General features: G+C 36.4%; 3 protein-coding genes across 3 annotated transcripts in view; 2 read left to right on the forward strand and 1 right to left on the reverse strand.

The window, feature by feature from the left end:
* LOC145769256 (uncharacterized) overlaps positions 1-13,950 on the forward strand; it is a 195,889-nt gene that overhangs the window by 104,497 nt on the left and 77,442 nt on the right. The gene's annotated exons all lie outside the window — the stretch shown is intronic.
* LOC145769255 (uncharacterized) overlaps positions 1-13,950 on the reverse strand; it is a 196,861-nt gene that overhangs the window by 71,313 nt on the left and 111,598 nt on the right. The window lies entirely within an intron of this gene.
* Positions 10,906-13,950, forward strand: part of LOC145768277 (uncharacterized) — a 63,324-nt gene continuing 60,279 nt past the window's right edge. The window contains exons 1-2 of the mRNA XM_082579756.1: positions 10,906-10,943; positions 13,299-13,413. Coding sequence (XP_082435882.1) covers positions 10,906-10,943; positions 13,299-13,413 — 153 coding nt within the window. The remainder of the gene's footprint in view (positions 10,944-13,298; positions 13,414-13,950) is intronic.

Here is a 13,950-nt window from a genome sequence, read left to right on the forward strand (position 1 = left end):
TGTAATACACGGGTGCACATCACGGGTTTTACACGAGAAACTGGGGTAAAAAAACACGTATCTTTCTCGTGTTTTTCACGAGCCAATGTTTATGGGGAAGCTTTCACGGACCCCCTGAAATCGCTTCGCGGACCCCAAGGGATCCGCGGACCCCCAGTTGAGAACCACTGGACTAAGGCATGCTGATTTGAAATTGCATGCAAAACAAAAATCCCTATTTGGGGATATTCCCATTATGAAAGTTGCAAGTTATTTCTGACTCTAGTAACGTGTTTGTTCAATTAGACAATGAATTTTATTTTTTGGACTATTCCAGTATTAAGTTATTAGATAAAAAACAGATAAAGGTGGCATTAACTAAGTAGAAACGGTTAATTGCCAGCTCATCTCATTTACTGATAAACTAATATTCAAGTGAAGAGGCAATCTGTGATTTTATGTTATTATTCAGCTGTTGAGTAATTTCAAACCTCATTTTTTGCAAAACAGCTCAAACAATTATCAGCTAAGTAAGGCTCAGATTGCAAGAAAAGCTATAAAACCTAAGACACATTTGCAATATTTTCCTGGGTGGGAATGACCTCACATTCCCTAGATCAGTGGTTTTCAACCTTTATGGTGGAACGGAACCCAATGAAACATTCCAAAAGCTCCAGGAACCCCTGTTCAATAATTTAATTGCCTTATGCAAAAAACATCGTTTGATTAATAAAATTAATTTAAAATACTCATGTTCAGATTTATTTATGTAGCCTACAATAAAAATACAAACTGTAAAAAATTACATTTATTCTCATAAAAAATTCAATGAGAAACTTGAGCCTGGTGTTTCTTGTTAGAAAGTTAAAGTAATCGCACGACAAGAAAACAACGAAAATTCGGGAACGCAGCAAACGTGTTAAAGTGTAGCAAATTTATTAAAAGTGACAAACCTAATCAATATTTGATTGTATTTAAACAATATGCGTATAATAATAAAATCGACTCTCGAATTTGAATGTAAACTTGCGGAACCCCTAGACTTACTGGCGGAGCCTTAGGGTTCCGCGGAACCCTGGTAGAAAACCACTGCCCTAGACTGACCATGACCCACCCTCCATTGCATACCTACAAAAATTTACCAGGATACGCCACTGCTTTCAGTCATGGCTTCCAAAAAATTGTGTAAAAAATGCTGCTAAAAGCGAAGAATGTAAACTCACAAATTACTGTTTATTGAAGCATTCAATAACCAGCCCCGATAGCTCAGTTGGTTAGCGCGTCACTTCTGGAACGAGGAAGCTTCAAGATTAAGCGGTGCTGGTTCGACTCTCGGGATGTGCGCTTGAGCAGCGCACGTTAAGGACTGCTCTCCATTAATCGGCATCTAATGGATGGAATAGTTTCCTGGCAACATGACTTCAACAATCGGAAACTTCACTCTGACAATCTCGGTGACCGGGCCTGCGTCAGTGATTCAAAGCCTCTACAAGTATGCGAAACTGCCAGGACTAAGCTCAGCAAGAAGCTTTCCAGTCCGAGGATAAAGATTCAATCAATCACTTAAAAGAATATTTTAGTTTTCTTGGGTGAAAAAACGGCAGCAAAGGTGTCGAATGTGAATGCCTGCTTTGCAAACCAACAGTGAAAAATATTTTTGCCAACATCACGACTAGAGATGTAAATGCAAAAAAAACTTGTTTTTTTTCAAAAAAAACTTGGGCCAAAAAAAACACGCGTTTTTTGTTTTTTTCCATATTTTTCTGGAAAAGTTGCTAAGTTTTTACAATTTGCAGCTTAGTTTCATTATAGTGCTCTTGAAAAACATTAAACTAGTAAAAATGGTTTTAATGGTGTGCTGGAATTCCTAAGTGTTTGTGCTTGGCAGCAGCATATTATGTTTTCTGCATAGTCCTATGTTGTTTCGCTTTCTTCTTCATTCTCAGGCATGTTTGTGGCAGTAGACCTGACAAACATTGAATTAATGCAATTTGATACACGACATAATGTAGATGAGTTAATTTCTTTTTCCTTTTATGGAAGTTAGCCTACGATGTTAGTATACTGTGGTACTGGTTATTCTTGTACACACTCAATAGGTTGACGAAATTTTGGCAAAAACAAGATGGCAGTATTCAGAACACACATTACCTTGTTTGTGGTAATTTACTAATGCAAGCTATTGCCAATAGCTTGTTTAAACATGTTTTTTAACTGATAGCTTAACAACGATGTATATGCTTTATCAGTAGCGCACCCAGAAAAAAAGTTAGGAGGGGGCTAATTCAGAAATGTCGGCGAGTGATTTGCGACAATAGTGACAGTGACAATAGGCCAATGCCCATTCCTTTGATTAATATTTAAAGGCACTCACAGCCAGTGGCGTAGCCAGGAATTTTAAAAGAGGGGAGTTTTGACGGCGTGTTCTCCTAAGACGACGCCTAGCGGCGGGGTGTCTGGGGGGTTTCCAGCAGAAAATTTTGAAAAATTACTTTGAATTTGGTGCATTCTGAGAGCATTTTCAACAAAAATGTGGGTATCAATATTCCTGTAAAATGGTGCTGTCTGGTGGCATAGCAAAAGGAAAAGATCATGATTTTTTCGGCATTTTTCGGAAATAAAGCTGAGTTTCTATGTTTTCTTGTTGCTAATTTCAAGCTGAGATATTTGAATGTTTGGTATTGGCAAAACTCGCTCTTTTAATGCAGTTTTGTTTAAAATTAGGCAAACTTTGTTTTAAAGACATAAAGAAACTGAAAGCATCATTCTCAATATCGTGACGTAACACGCGTGCCAAAGGGGAGTGTTGAAACCCCCACCCGCCTTGGCTACGACACTGCTCACAGCCCACAACCCACCGGTTGCCAATACATCAGGATTCGTTCTCTCAATCGGATTAGAAATTGGCCTAGTGAACCCCATGCTACTAGCACCATCAGCATCCTCATTCCTACGTCTACTCTCACAATCTTCTGTAGATCTCGACTTTTTTCTCATGTATGACAAAATAGTTGCATCATAGTTAACTAGGCCAAATACTGGGGTGGGTGGCCTATGTATCCTTCCCCAGGGGACGATATTGGTTCAAGAGGAGACGCCGTCAGCAAGAACTCCTCTCTATCCAGGAGCGCCGATGATCGAAACTGGATCACACACGTGGAGGCTCCGTCCCAATCGTTCCCTTCTATAGATCTCGACTTTTTCCTCGACGTTTTCCAAGGGAACACTGGAAAAAATTACGAACTGAGCATCTAGTTCAGTGGTTCCCAACCTTTTTTGGTGTCGGGGCCGAATTTCAAACTTCAGAGTACGTATGGAGCCGCATGAAAACACTCAAGTAATTAACGTGTGCTTTAGCGGATAGCCTATGTGTGCTTTAAGCGTGCTTTGTGCTAATTGGTATTGGTTGCAAATTATTGGGCTTGTCTTTGTGTTAATTTGCCTGTTTTGGGCTTGTTTCTTAAATTCACTTTCTTGTTTTCAAAAAAACAACCTGACATCACTGTGTAAGATGTAAAATGAAAATTTCACTGACAATGCAACCTCTACGACACAACGACAATACAGTTTGTAAACAATTTTGACTTCGCAAACAATTTTGACAAGTCATAAAATAATCGCCCTAGTTATTATAAATATATTTTTTTATATTTTTTTGTGGGATTTTCAGGGGTCAACGAGAGCCGCAAGAAGGCTAGCTTGGAGCCGCATGCGGCTCTAAGAGCCGCGGTTGGGAATCACTGATCTAGTTCATCAAAGACCGCATCGGCTATGATACTGTTGATGATGACAAAATAGAATTAGCTTTCCGTTTGCCAACACAAATAAGTGCGAAAACAACAACTAGCACGAAAACAGTTTGAAACAAAACACTAATTTTCTAAACAATAAATTTGATGTGGACGTTTTTTCTACTTACAAAACATTTAAATTTAGTTACGGTAGGCTATTTGATTTGTATTTTCAATTAAAGTCCCAGACGCCTTCGTTTCTCTGCTCAAACGTCGTATACAGTTTTACATGTTCGTGTGATTCGGCATTGACGTACGGTACATCGGTACGTATGTCCACCAGACATTTGACCACGAGAGTACAGGAGCATCTGAACTTTAAGGAGCTAAAGAAAAGTGCCATTAAAGACCATATGATGGAGTGTTATTTTTGCTCTGTTTGAAAATTCTCTGCTGACTCATTTAAAATTTTACGCAAAGACAAATCCCAATTTGACAGCAATAGGCTATTTAGGAAGCACTGTTAATCAAACGCTCTAACTCAAATTTAAACAAACAATTATTTACTGGAGGCGAGTCTATTCTCTTCAACATTTATTTGATGTATCACCTTAGATTTTTTTGTAGTAAGGCTATTTAGGCTATGTAGTTGCCTTTTCCTAATGTAATTTTACCTTCAAGAAGTTGAAATTTATGGCATTGTTCTAAATATTTTCAGCTTCCTGATGAGGGCTTAAGTTAAACCGAAAACGTTCAACTGTTAAAACTATTTGTAAGTTAAACAATATGTAAAATATATTGTTATAATGATCAGCCCTGTTGTATTGTTGTGTCTTATTCATACCTAACCTGTAAGCAAAATGTATAAATGAGGAGCATACAAAAACTTCATTTTTAGTGGCGAGTTTGGGGTGAGCTTGAGCCCCCTTAGCCCCATGCTGGGTGCGCTACAGTGCTTTATAAATGTTGAAACAGAAGTATTCTTTTCGTGTGTTGTAAGGTTTTAGACACTTTGTCATTGATGCTTCCTGCAGATCATTTTTGTGACATAATGCAAGAGATCTTATCACTGATATTTTTAACTGTCAAAAGTAAGTGCATTTGTCAGAAAAAGTTTAGGTTAATGTTGCTTTCAAATGCCCACCACCCATGTTGACTATTGCTAGTAACTACCAACCATGAATGAAGAAATTTTCCCTTTAAAGTGGAGTTTTTCAGCACTGCTCAGTGTTCACATGGTGAATAAATGCTTCATAGTACTTTTCCTGACAAGAATAAAGTTTTACCCATATTCCGCAATGCAGGATAAAGGTACAAAACAAACATCAAAGATGAAAACTTATTTTATTTAGGAACTACGCTGGAGTAAAAAGGAGTGAGAATTGATCTCTTGTCGTTACGCACCAATAAAACCATGATGAGTAACTTTAATTTTTTTTTTTATTGGGTAGAGGAAAAATTGATGAAAAGTTTGGCAAAAACAGAAAAGTGCTAAAGTCTCAAACTTCTGCAAACTAGTTCAAATTGGATGGATTAAGTTACGATGGATTGAGTTACAGAGAACGGACGATTCTCTGACGTACAATTGGTAGATCTAATCCAGTGGTTCCCAACCTTTTTTGTTGCGTTCCTCCCTTTGCCTATTTTGGAACTATTCATTCCTCCCCATATTACTAAAAACAAAAAAGGGAGTCCTAAATTTTAGAAGCCCTAGAATTTTAACTAAAATGGTTTCTCTACAATTCCCCCAGATTGTAATAGACACCATTATGTTAGGGTTCTAAGACTCTTTCCTCATTCCGATCGGAAGTAAAAACGGAATCAGGGACCGCACAGCCGGCGGTCTATAAAAATGTCCGGATAAGCCAGTTTTCGGTTTGGCTTATCAAAATCATCGTGTCGATCATCCTCATTCTGCGCAAGCGGAACCCAAGGTATGTGAAGGTTTTTTAGTAGCGTGTTGGCCAGTGGCGTAGCCAGAAATGTTTTTTTGGGGGGCCAAATATTTGATGGATCGAAGAGAACGACAAAGTGTTTGATTAAAGACATCGTCACCTCATGTGCAGTGGCGTATCCTGGTGGGTTGAGCAAGAGAAGCAATAGAAATGGTGGGGGGTTAGAGTGTGCCGAAGGCACGCGTATTCTAGGGGGGTCCGGGGGCATGCTCCCCCGGTAAATTTTGCAAAATTGCACTAAAATAATGGATTATAGCGCTTTCTGGAAACACTTTTAGGGTAATATTTGTATGAAATTTATTAGCAAATAAACAGCTATTAACTTATTAAACGTAGCTCTTTCACACGAACGGGCAAAAACTGAAATTCCTCCCCTGAACTCATAAAATTCCTCCCTAGGGAGGAATTCCTCCCCGGTTGGGAACCACTGATCTAATCGGTTCCAAAAATTTCAGGTGATATGAAAGAATATCACCGAGTGACGCGTCCACATGTTATAGAAAGTAATATTTGTTACTTTGATGATCGAAAAGTTGGACAAAAGTTTGTGTTGTCAAGCTTCAGGGTTGATTTTTCTTGTTTCTGCGCTTCTTTGTGTAGGTTACCATGCCTGTTCCTGACTTAGGCGCTCATGCACAGCTCATTCCAGTTATCCCGATATTTGACTGTATTAAAAGTTGTTGCAGTTGGAACGCGAAGATGATCCTTGAGGTTATTGAGGAAAGTGAGTAGCTGTTTTCCATGATTTTTTTTCCTTTGATCTTTCTACAAAAAAGCAATGGGTTCTAATTGTTCCTTCCTCATGATATGGACAAAAAGCTGTTGCTTGATGATGTTTTTAAAAAGAGTTTTGGTTTGATCGGTTTGAGTTAATACTTCTCTATTGTTTTGTGGCTGAGATATGACATTGGTTGTATTTCTCGAATGAACCACACTTCAGCGGCGTTTAAATATTTCTGTGTTTCTTTGCTTAGCGTTCAGGTTTCACATCCATACAGCAAAATAGGAAAGATATACCACGATAAAATACGCTTCCTCGTAGTGAATTGTAAATTTTTATTTCGAAGAATGCTGCAGTGCTGTGGAAAGTTTGTTTCCCTTGAGCAATGCTTTTTCAGTATTTTTTTTCTTGTTCCAAGGTATTTAAAAAAGTTGACTTGTTTAATTGGTTTGTTTGAAATCAATATTATATTGCAACCAGAGGTTATTTTCTTGGTAACGATCATGCTTTCAATCTTTTTCGTCTACAAGGCTGATTGGTTGCTGTACCAGTTGAATTGAAGGCTATGGGGCGGACAACTGTGATGCCTGCTTGAAACAGCAGTTTCAGACCAGAATATAAAACAAGTCTACAATAAAAATATATTTTCTGAGGTTTGGACTTTAAAACCGACTAAACATGATTTTAAGGTGCTAAAACCGAATCTGAACTCAGACTCTTTTATCACATCACATTTTTGAGATATAATTTGAAACTGTAGTTGGCTTGTATTGAACTAATTCTAAGCTATAGGGCAACTTCTTCAATTTAACAGCAGAAAAACTAGTTTTATGAGTTGAAAAGGCAGTGGCTAAAGTTTATTCCAGCAAGTGGAGTGTGCCCTCTGCCTGCATTTGCACGCAAAAAAATGGCATAGGGCTTTATTTAAGTTTGCTGAGCGAAGAAATTCACTCAGCGCCCATATTTGGATACACCAAAAGCCAACTTTTCATGTTCTTACCAGAATCAGAATTAAATACGTACTGAGATTTTTCAGATCAAAAACTTCGTTTCCATTGTGAGCTAATAATGACTGGGTGGTCGTAATTCTTTTGCGCACACCATTGTGGCGCCGGCACGTACCCGAATGTTTTACGGGTGATTTACTTTCCAGACGCACTGAGCACATAGATTTGTCTCAAAGGTCAATAAGATATACTTTCTAATCCAGCAGAAATTGAAATGTTTTGTGTAAACCTGTAAAGCTCATAGCTACCTCTTGAAAACGTATATTAAGGGACATAATGGAAAGTACCCCATTGTACAAAAATAATGTTTGAATACTTTACAAAGTTTACAATGCAGATACTAACGACTTGTTTTAGTTCTATTGCATAATATTTGAATAAGAACTTTCTCAAACTCCCAAAGGGAAAATACAAACTGTTATGTTTTTTTTGAGAGTATATATAGGCTATCTATTTAAATCCTTTAATTTTACACAAACAAAGCTCTCAAATCCTTGATCATCACGAAATGCATAGAAGTGTATATTTTAAGAATAGCATTGGCACTCTACTAAGTTAGGATGCAAAGTTAACCTTCAGGCTGGGGTGACAAACATTGATTTTGTTCCGTTCCATTGGTTACCCAATTGAACATTTTGGTTTTAACTAACGGTGACAAAATGTTGTAAAGCTCAAAGATCTTTGAAAGTCATCCGAGAAATCCATGTTCACCAACGTCACATTAGTTCTTAAACCTTTGATCACCATGACGATCATTGAACTATGTAGCCTAATAATAAAGGTTTTGCCATGTACATTTGTATAATTGGAAGTAAAACCTTATAATGCATGCTGCTGGTATAAACGTTGTTTGCCTGCAGGATGGTTCAATTGGACGTGGCGACGTTAACTTTGGGAGCTGCTGTTTCTACATTAAGCAAAATGAGTTTGCTTTGGCGCGCTATTTTAATGCTATAATGTCCTAGGAACAGTTTTTCGTTACTTGTTGGTTTACGGTTGCAGATCAAATGTACTGTAAAGTGTATGACTTATAAGTCATCATAAAATCTGTAGACCTTTCAGTTTTTTGTAGCAGATTATGGATTAACTTGTATCTTCTTTCATAGTTGCTTTGTAAAACTTCCGTGTGTCTGTAAGGTAGTTCCGGCAAAACAGGTCAGCGGACAAAACCGGTCAATTTCATTTTGATCATGCACAATTGTTTACAAAATAACTCAAAAAATTCTTTTAAACACTTTGTGGTTTATATACGATGGGATCTTAGAAACTACCGGTAATGCAAAACTTTTACTTTTTGTGTTGGTCTTCGCTTCAAAACTTCAAGCAAAGTAAAATTTTACTTAAAATTTATTTCATTTTTTTATTAAACAGTCATGAAAGAGATATTTTTTCCATCTTGAAGCCTATACGTTTATATTTTATAATTCCTTTATGACAAATGTTGTTGTTGGAGTACCAATTAAAAACAAAATACCTTTTTTTTCAGCTAGCTTGTTTAAGAAAATCGTACCGGTTAGATGTTCTTGACCTTTCGTAAAGATTATAGACGATCAGAGGTGGACATCCGATACTTTGAAAGTCTTTAAACTAATTTTTTTTTTTTTACTTTAAATTGCAAAGTAGCGGAAGTAAGAAAAAAGTAGTGCAGCTACTGCAGTCACGACTCTAACAACAATGTGGCATCGCTATTGTTGTCAAAAAGTAGCGCACTAATAGCGGCGCTACAAAAGCAGCGCGCTACTGCTCACTTCTGTAAATGATCACCTGAACATGACTAGTCCTCCTCCTCACTACACTACTCTATACTGTAATAGGAAACTAAAAAACAACTAATAAGTTACATAGAAATGTACGTAATGGCATAATATACGGTATTCTGCACCAATGTATAACGAATGACCATTTGGCAATATAGGCTAGTTTTTCCAGGCTAGCAGTTTTTTAATTATTCGTGTTATAATTCATCTGTAAGCTACTTCAGCAGTACTGGATATTTTTGAGAAGTAAGAAAGAAAACAGGTAATTTATTCTTTTATTAAACAAACAAACATACAAAGCAAACAAGTATTTTATTAAACACAAGTTGAACATTTTAAAGGAGAAATTTTGTCGTTTATTCATTGTCATCACGTTCCTTTCTCGTATTGAGGGTTGGATACAATGCGCCATTGTTCCCGACCATGAGCTGTTCGTACTGCAATTTCATAATTTGATTTTGTCCATTGATGTTAGTTGTATCAAAATTCTCTTCAAGAGCTATCGTCTGAATAAAATAAATTTAAATGTGGTGAAGTATTTACATAGTAGAAGAAAAAACGAAATGTAAACTTTGCTGATCAACAACACTTTCTGGCGAAGAATGGGATTTAAACTTTAAGTTTACAATTCTTGCTAAAGAACACTCCTCGTTCCACCTCGCAGCACTGGAAGTAATATTTATGAAATCTCTCGACCCAGTCTTTTGCCGCCAAAAAGAGTTCGTTTATTAATTCGCATAAAAGGGATACTAAAGAAAAAACCTGACTTGGCGATTGAACACGTTGTTTTGACGATTGTACATTTTGCCCCATTGCGGTCTGATCAGCATTCCGCGCGTGCTTTTGTCAGAGCTTTCAAAACGGGATTGGGCGTGAGAAGTGAAGCGTGCGAATGTTCAATATACGTCACTATTTACTAGCAATCACCTGATCGCGCAATAGTTGTTACTGCAGGCAATTTAACTGTAGGCTGTGTATGTATGTACATCAAAACATCAGATTTCAACATCAAAACACCAGATAGCTTGCTCAAAACATCAGATGTAGTAACGTGGCGTTTGTTATTGCTGTCGATAGTGACGTATTCTCGAGCAGCGTTTCCACTTTTTGGTCATTTTAAAAAATTAAAAATAAATGAAACATTGGACTTTGAGCCTTGCCAGTGCCATGGAAAACAAATTTTTTTCGGTAATTTTTTTTGAAATGTATTCTTGAATGTTCAGTTTACGCATTTTAATGCTTAATTCCCGTTTGAAAATTTCATTTAGTATGCCTTTAAAGCTCGTTCGTTAATTTGACTTCTTCTGATTAGCCAATTTTACGTTTAGGTTTTCGTCCACTATAAATACTTCATTAGATTTATTTTATGCTAACGTTAACCAACTCAGTGGCTGAACGGTTTCGCTTTCGGCCCGAGTGCTGGTAAATCTGTGATTGATTCCAAGTCGGGTCAAACCGAAGACTTTAAAACAGTATTGGTTGTGTTCTTCCTTGCATAACACCATGAGAATAAGTCTGGCAATAATGTGATGACATCATATACATGATATGAAATTAAAAATGAGCCCTGTAGCTAAAAGACTTTAACTGTTGCATAGCGAAAATAAATAAAACCTTTCTTAATTCTGCGCTATTGCAGATTAAATTATTTTGTGATAGATTTACTTTTGTTTCGAGCAAATAAAAATCGTTTTGTAGATAATTTTGTTTGAAAAAGTTTGTTTTTTTGGACAGGACGAACATTGCCAATCAAAAATGGGCACCAACGGACAGGACAAAACCGGGTCATCAAAGTAAGTCGGTTTGGTTGCTATCTAAACCAACGTCATCCAATCAGAGTGCCACATCACTGTGTTACGTCACAGTGAAGTCATAACTAGGGCGATTTTTTGTCACTAAACTCACTTTTTTTTTAGTTGTACCAATTAACAAAAGAAATGTAGAACCAAAATTTCATGGTTATGGGGTCAATATTTAAGAAGTTATAAAGTTACGAAAAGTCACTTTTTGTGTTTTTAGGTTGCTTTTCATTTGTTAGGTCACTTTATTTTGCATACCTTTTTTGCCTAATTCCCCTATTTATTTATCTTTCATTGCTACTGGAGAGATGAATTTACATTCTATGTAATTCCAAGACTTTTAATATATCTTCTAGCCTGCTATGGTACGGATTTTAGGTTTGCATGAGCCCATGCTTGTTCGTATCGCGTGTATTCCCGTAAACTCGTAAAGTAATTTTTTCCCTGAAACAGATTGTGTTAACTATATTTAACCACTTGTTTTCCCTGCAACAGTTAAAGTGTTTGATTGACAGAAACTTCCTGCCAGAGAATGTAAAACATTACATTGTGTAATTTGAATGTGTAATTTTGACTTGAGTACAAATTGAAACTAATTTAGATGCTTTTTTATGTTGAATAGCTGCCACTTCTTAGGCTTTCTTATTTTTATTGAATATAGTTACTTTTTCGCAATATTAAAGTCACTTTTTTGAGCTTTTTAGGTTACAAAAAAATCGCCCTAGTCATAACACACCGCACTGCTTTACAGCATAATTGTAGACATTCAAAGATTAAAATTTGTAAAGTTCATCATGGTTCTTGCCTGTTTGTCAAATAAAGTTTAATCACTCTTGTTTCTAAAACCAGATTTTTATGAAGCTATTTTTGTCGATGACATCGAATCTAGGTTTATTTTTTGTCACATCTTTTTGTCAAATGTTTATTTTTTGCGCATTTTGACAAATCTTATCAAATCAATTAAACACCACAAATTTAAAATTAGTTTTGAACCAAACAATTAAATGAAGTTTGTTAACGAGAACACGACTTAAAAATGTGGTTTAATAATAATCTACGCATGGTTTTGTTGCATTTTTCGTGGACAAGAAACAACAGTTTTGGACCGTAATAAGTACAGTAGTTAAGGTAGACCTACATATCTAAAGTGTTGCTGCTTAGATACAATGAGACTGTATTTTAGTAATCTCTAAAATTAAACCAACTTGATTTAAGTTTACTACACATTAGTTGATTTTATCTTTACCACAAGGTTCGTAAAAAGTTGAAAGGAATAATTTGTTAATTGTGAACATCGTCAGCCTTGATTTTCCAACTTTTTTGTTTCCAAATTTCTCCTCTAAAAAATGCCGAACTTCGCACAACCTTCTGTGCAGAGACATCTATGTTCGAAGACGATTACTCTATTGCTGGAGACTTCAGCCTGGAGTGCTGAATTAAGTTGTAGTGTTTCTAAGCACACATTCTCTGTAACCATACATGCAGCGAAGCACTGCTTTTAGGTTTATAACGCTTAATATATTTTGAAAAATGCATAAAATTAAAACATTAATACTAAAAACAATTTTTCTGTCCTGTTTGGCATATGTGCAATAAAGTTGATGATGTAGCTTTTACATTTTCCTTTGAGTCATTGCAGTAGGGAAGGTTATTTGGCTTTTTTTTTAAATCAACCTTAGCCCTGGTTTCATGATATAGCAATATATTCTAAGACCTCTTGTAAAAAAAATTTAGATACCATCACAATGCAAGGCCTGGCACTCTAAGTAAGAAAGGCAAGATTATTGTATGAATTTTTTTTAGATCTACCGTGTATTCTCACGATTGCTTTTTGTCCCACAAGCCAAACATGGAGAGCTTCGGTTCCATGGCATTTGGTTAATCTGTACACTTGCGGAACTATGTAGCTGTGTAGACTAGCTGTGTAGCTTGCCATAGTTGTGTAGACTAGTTGTGTAGCTGGCCATAGCTGTGTAGACTAACTAACATTGTATGGAATATAAGAATTAACAGTGAAAATCTTAGAAAATTTGTGAGGAGCACCCCCTCTCTATGGCTACGCCTATGTTTATATACAGTGTAGCTGCTTAGAGAACTTCCGAACGATATTTAACCTGACACTACACGTTTTTAAGCATCTTTAATGTTACAAATCTGATATAAATCGTATATTGGTACACATTGAATTTTACTTTTAACTTATGCCCCATAAAAATATTGATTTCATTCTCCGCAACGGGAAAAGATCAAACTATCGCATTTGCAGCTCGACTTAGTCGTCACCACAAAAAGCGAGGTTTTGTTTATGCAATTCACTGTATTCTAAAAGCAATAACATTTTGTGCACAGCAACGTTGCCAATACAAATTCGTCATCTGACTCTGACGAAGAAACAGCTGACGAAGACTTCAAGTACAACATGCAGCATCCAAAACGTGGCATCTTTATGATTTTCAACCAAAATGTAAGATTGCTCATACTTTTTAGAATCGGTTTTTACCTTCTACATATTATTCACAAAATGATGAAAGTGCAGATAATATTTATCGAGATTGTTTTAAGTATTGTAGGGATCCATAAGTTTTATTAAACAAGCCAATTCTTCATTTGAACAAAAACATTGGCTGGACATCTTTTTCCTTTTAAAATTCCACGATAAAGATTTGCAATTGGTTTGAATGATGGATGAATGAACGTTGATTCAACGTCCGCGGACGATGAATGACGAGACAACCAACTGCTCTTCTTTCGCGTGCCAGCGCTTTGTTTCAATTCTCACCCCTTGCAGCACTCAGTTGACAAGCTTGTCTTTGTTGTGTTGAAGGCCAATTTCATTTCTTTTCTTTTTTTTTTAAAGGCGAGTCAGAGCCATTTTGAGACATTTGAAATTTTGAGTTTCTAGTATTGACTTAAATGTTGCAGAAAAGATGGTTAACTCAAATTATTCACCACTCCCAAAATTTTAAACAGTTCAGTATTTACAAAACTACATGAAAATTAA

This window comes from Aplidium turbinatum, chromosome 4, assembly GCF_918807975.1.
Source record: "Aplidium turbinatum chromosome 4, kaAplTurb1.1, whole genome shotgun sequence".
NCBI lineage: Eukaryota > Metazoa > Chordata > Ascidiacea > Aplousobranchia > Polyclinidae > Aplidium > Aplidium turbinatum.